The sequence below is a fragment of the Quercus robur genome, chromosome 8 (genome assembly GCF_932294415.1).
Source record: "Quercus robur chromosome 8, dhQueRobu3.1, whole genome shotgun sequence".
Lineage (NCBI taxonomy): Eukaryota > Viridiplantae > Streptophyta > Magnoliopsida > Fagales > Fagaceae > Quercus > Quercus robur.
The window spans coordinates 36,931,592-36,937,431 of record NC_065541.1 but is presented as its reverse complement, the minus strand read 5'-3'; the positions used below and the strand labels follow the sequence as shown (position 1 = coordinate 36,937,431).

The window sequence follows — 5,840 nt, the reverse complement described above, 5'->3', positions numbered from 1 at the left end:
AAAATAGAAAAGTGTGAAAATAGCTTAGGGCTAAATTTTATTTTCCCTAAATAAGAAGTAATTTCACTATTTTGTAAGTTGGTGGTAATCAAGAAAGAGTGCAACTATGGTCTAATACTATAGGTTTTTTTTTTTTTTTTTTTTTTTGAGAAGAGTCTAATACTATATAGGTTTTTCTTTTTTTTTTTGTTTTTTTTGCTTGAGGAAAGTCTAATACTACCATATAGGTAGTTGCAGAAAGCAACAGCTAAAACTTTTGGTAAATATAATCTATTTTTGCTTGCCTTTCACTCTCATAATTGGCCTTCACGTGCCACGTTAACTCTTTCCCAATCCTTAAAATCACAAAAACCAAACCAAGCAAGTGACCAGCCAACCAGTGAACAAACCAAACACTATACTAGCTCTATCTCTCTCTCCTTCGTTTTCTCTTACCCACCATGAAAAGAAGACGAAAAAGAACCCAAACTCAAACCCATCTTTGCTAAAATCTACAGAACCAAAACAAACCCTATCAGATTCAGAATTCCTAAGCTCAAATCTTTGAAGCAAACCCCAGAAACAGAAAGAAAGAAAAAGAAGAAATGTGTTATGTGGGTAAAGCTACAAAGATCTTCATCTTCATAGTGACAGTGCTGGTGGTTCTTGGACTTGTATTAGGACTTGGGCTTCTCCGCCATGGCCTTCAGAAGACCCACAAATGCTTCGGCGACTCCTGCCAATCTTCTTCTTCCTTTTCTTCTCCTCCTACTCCGGTGGTCTTCCCCAACCCTGGTTTCGGCCCACCTAATCCAAATCCAAATCCAAGCCCTGACCCCAGCTCCAACCAGCCCAGCCCACCTAACCCCAACCCCAACCCAAGTCTAAGCCCACCTCCACCTAACTCCAACCCAATCCTAAGCCCACCTCCAACTAACCCAAATCCAAGTACACCTCCGCCGCCAACTATGGTGGTTCCGCCGCCAATGAATCAGCCTAGTCCGGTGCCGATCACACCTGGCCCTGCGCATGCCTAGCAGCATTGTTCATTTAGTAAGAATCCTAGAAATTTCTTATGCCATTGTTTTTTTTTTTTTTTTTTTTTTTTTTTTTAGCTATTTCATTTTAAAATTATTCATAAGTCTTAGATGAGGTTGTTGTATAGGACAATGTGGGTTAATTTTGGTGGTTGCTTCTGGTTCTGGTTTTTGTAATGGTGGATTTTTTTTTTTTTTTTTTTCCTGGGTATGGACTATTGAGTTGAACCATTTTTCTGTTACTTGGTAGAATATTTGGTTACAATAAGTGAATTTACAGAGTTATCACTGACAACTGTTGCTGTTTACAGTAATGACCTTGTACTGTTAACTTTCGATGTTGGTTGTCACAGTAAGTTGACTAGGATGTCTGGTTGTCTACTTTGAAGTGAGACTTGCTGATGCGAGTAATTAGTGCAAATAAGTAACATCCACTACTGTCAAAACTTGGCAATTTCATTTTCAACAATGGCCGAAGCAGCAATTTTAAATTTTAAAACAAATTTGGCAATGCAGATGCTTCCCATTTTTCTTTTGACCCAACAATGGCTGAGGCAGCATTTTTCAATACTCTGGCGTTTCCCATTTTTCTTTTGATCCCAAAAAAGAAAAAAGAAAAAGAAAAAAAAAGGGTACTCATTTTCAATGCAATTGTCAATGTCATGGCTGATTGATAATTGATTGAATTCCAGGACTTACATTTTTTTTCTTTTTAAGGTGGTTATTCCAGGTGTTTCATATTCTTTGCTATTTCGGCGTTTGGTTGAATGTAAAATATTTTTCGAGTGTAAAATATTTTCAGGTGTAAAATATTTTCGGAAAAGAAAAATATTTTCAAGTGTTTGGCTGCATTATGAAAATTGTTCTATAAAATATTTTTATGTGTTTGGTTGCATTCTGAAAATGTTATTTTTCTACTAGTTTCTCACATTTTCTTACCCATTTTCTCAGCTACCAAACAAATTTTATAATAGAAAATTTCAATATATAAACTTAAAACAAACAAAAATCAAAACGAAACCAAACAAAAATCAGAACAAAACATTTCCACAATTCAAAAACTCGGTCAAACGGAGAGAAGGAAGAAGAGAGAGTGATCGACAAGTGAGGGAAAGGGAGAGGTAGATCGAGAAAGAGAGAGATCGGGCATGGGTGGGTCATGGGTGCGATCTCGCTGGTGCGGGGGTTCGATCTCGCTAGTGCTTCAGGCGGCGCAAGATCGAGTGGGTGTGGGTTTGCCGAAATGGGGATTGGGTTATGTTTCTCTGGGTAGCTTGGATGTGGATCGGAGCTCATGGTGGGGTTGCCGGTGCTGGGGTGCGACGAGCCAGTGCTAGTGTGTGATCTCAGTGGTACTTCAAGTGGCACAAGCTCGCCGGTGCTGGTGTGCGATCTCTCTTCCTTGCTGTTTCTCTCTCTCTTCTGTTTTCCTGGGGCGGAATTGATTTGAAGGTAAAATACAAATGGAAACGGTTTTACAGGGTCAGAGGGCATATTTTACAGTCAATAGAAATGATTTTCCGTTTGACCCAATTTTCCTTACGCACCCAAACACCCTCAAGGGTGTAAAACGTTTTCCTGATTTCCTTTACCACCGAAACAAATGCAGCCAAAATGAATTTGTTTTTCCTTGACCTTTTGTTAAACAAACGGGCCCAACCCAAGAGCTATCTTGTGCTATAGCCTAGGTGTCTTCCACAGGAATGCTACCTGTCTGTAGTGGCATTGGGATTGTCTTGAAGTGATAAAAATGGCAGTTTACCCCTTTTTTTTATTTTTTTATTTTTATTATTTTTAGGTTCAAGAGTTACTATTTAGAATTTACTGCCTTTTACTTGCTCCCTTGCCGGCACTTTTAGAGCTTGTTTGATTTAAAGTAGTTTTGGGTGATATCACTTAAAACTCATAATTGAGTTATCAAAAAACGTGGAACCCACAAATTTTTTTTGTTTGGCTTGATTTTCACATTGTGTTTCCATCACTCAAAACTCAAAATTTTTTAGTTAAGAGTGATGGAAACAGGAAATACAAAACTGGTGTTTTCAAAAATTGAGATACAAAACTTAGTGGCACTAAGGTAAATATTAGGACTTTGTGGTGCCTATAAGCTTTTGTGTTGTCTTGTCCGTTCAAAGCTGTTTGGTATTACCGTTGCAAACAACCATAGCATCACCACAACAAACCCAGCGCCGCCATAGCAACACCACAACAAAACACTACCGAAACACAAACCTAGCCCCACCCAGTGCTGCCACAGCACCACCACAACAAAACACCCCCGAAACACAAACCTTGCCCCATCCAGTGCCGCCACAGCACCACCACAACAAAACACCACCAAAACACAAACCCAGCCCCACCCAGTGCCACCACAGCAACCCACTGCAACAAAACACCAACTGAAACCCAAAAACCCAATCTCAAACCCAATCTCCACCATGACTTAAACTAGATCTCCACCGTAAAACCCAGCCAACACCCAAATGACCACCACTGAAACCCACCATCACCAATCCAAACCTAGCAACCACTGAAACAACCCACCACTTTAAACCCAATAACCACCGATTCAAACCAACCAAAAACAACTAAGAAAGAAACAGAGAAGAGAGAAAAAAAAAAATCAAATATAGATAGAAGAGGGGAGAGACAGAGAAAGTTGAGAAAGAAATGGAGAAGAGTGGGAAAAAAAAAATCAAATATAAAGTGAAGAGGGGAGAGATAGAGAAAGAGAGATAGACAAAAAAAAAATTTGATAGAAAAGAGGGAGAGTCAGAGAAATGAAAGGTGAGAGGATGCCATGGTGGGAGAAGTAAAGGAGAAAGATTTTTTGTTAATGAGACGTGGGTAGCAACAATAACAACACTGGGTAGTGTCAGTGGGTGGGGTCCACGGTTTTAGCAAAAAGTTGTAGAGTTATGTAATTGAGTTATGAGTCCAAACAGGTGTTTTGCAATTTTTGAGTGAATGTGAGGTTTGAGTAGGGAGTTCTGAGTTTTGGGTTTAAGTTATAAGTTTTAAAAACTGAGCTATCTCTAAACCAAATGGGCCCTTAGTCATCCCATTAGTTGTTTCTCTGACTTGATCAGGTAGTAAGTTGGGCTATAAACGAATATAGCTAGATTTAATCCAGTATTAATAATTTAGAATTAATTTATCTAATTTTATTTTCTAAACAAGTTGAGCTCAATCTCATAATAACTCTTCAGCCAAATTTTTTTTTTTTTTTTAAAAGGCGCTCATAACAAGTTAGGGCCGTGATTGGAGATTTTTAGTATTGTTGTTTAAAATGATGTGAAAATTGTGATTTAAAAAATGTTGTAAAAACAAGTGTTTGCAGTATTCATAAAGCAAAAAATGTGTTTGATACTATATTTCAAATAATATATTTCAATGAGTGAAAAAACATAACTGTGTGTGTGTGTGTCTTTTTTTTTTTTTTTTTTTTTTTTTTTTTAAAGTTGACAAGTGAGTGCCATGTTGGAATTGAAGAAGGAAACTGTATGTGTTGTCTAAAAAAATGGGCCATATGTTTTTCAAAATATTTACAAAAATGTCATTAAACAACATTGTTTAAAATATGGAAACTAGTAAGAAGAGTTTTCCAAATTCAGTGTTTAAACACCCTAAAATGAACAACGTAACTTAAATACTTATAAAAACGCCTGTAAGGACCAAAAAATTTGTAGCCCAAGCCCACCTAGAGTAGTGGGTCGTGCCTTTCAACCTTGGCCCAAATCAATAGAATTTGTAAGAAGAGGGAACGAACAATAACAGAGGGCTTTGCCCGAGGACAGCAGCTAGGAAAAATAAAGTTTATATTAAGAAACAAATGGCTATATAGCTCTTTACAAGTTCTCCCAAGGAGACTAAATCTATATAAAAAGTAATACTATTCACTCTCTTTGTTCAATGTTCTTCCCTTTTTTTTTTTTCGATTCCTCTTCTAGTGCTCCCTCCTTTTCTTATATACCTCTACCTCTATCACATCTCCACTATCTATTTCTACCTAACCTCCCTCCTTTTTTGACACTTGTTTCCTTTCACCTCTGAAGAAGATGGTGGAAGGAGTCTGCTTAGCTGTAACTTACACTGTTCAGGTCACTTCTTCATTAATGCAGCTGATAAAGCTGTTGTCTATCATTTAATGCGGACGCAACAGGCTACACTAGACCAGAAGCTTCCCTACTGCCCACTGACTTCCACTCTCTTCAGATTCTAACTCCCATTTAGAATACCACAGAGTACCATGGTTCATTTCTTCTCTTCACCGAGCGGCTTCCTTCCTCGGGCCCACGGCTTGCTGCGTCCCCACACCAATACTACAACCCTTCAACTTCATCCTCGGTCTGTGTTGGGACCCTTCAACTTCATCCTCGGTCTGTGTTGAGACTTTTCAATTTCATCCTCGGTCCTCGGGCCCCCACAACACTCTTACCAAACAAGTCATTTTTTTTTTTAAAACCACAATTTTCAGTGTTTAAACACTGGAAACTGTAGTTTAGAAACTGTAGTTTAGAATCACGTAGCAATCAATATTATTCAAACAACATTACTCAAATTCCTCTACCAACTCAATTACTATGTATGTTCAAATTAGGGCGGCAAAAATTTGCTACCCCAAAGAGTTGACAAGGCAATAACAGGTTCTGCTCATTTTGCATAATATATGTATGTGTGTATATATATATGTATGTATGTATGTAAATTATTATTTTTTATGTTGTACATATTCTATTACTACTCTCAAACCACTTGTTTTATCTTCTTTTTAGTATTCTCACAAATACCCCCAACCCAATCCAGCCTCTGTCGGTCCAACTC

At 37.9% G+C, this 5,840-nt stretch overlaps 1 protein-coding gene across 1 annotated transcript; it reads left to right on the top strand.

Annotated features, from left to right (window-relative positions):
• The first annotated feature begins 584 nt into the window (after positions 1-584).
• Positions 585-1,016, top strand: LOC126696241 (extensin). The gene has a single exon (XM_050393011.1). The coding sequence runs from the start codon at positions 585-587 to the stop codon at positions 1,014-1,016; it is 432 nt and encodes a 143-aa protein (XP_050248968.1).
• The last annotated feature ends 4,824 nt before the right edge of the window (positions 1,017-5,840 follow it).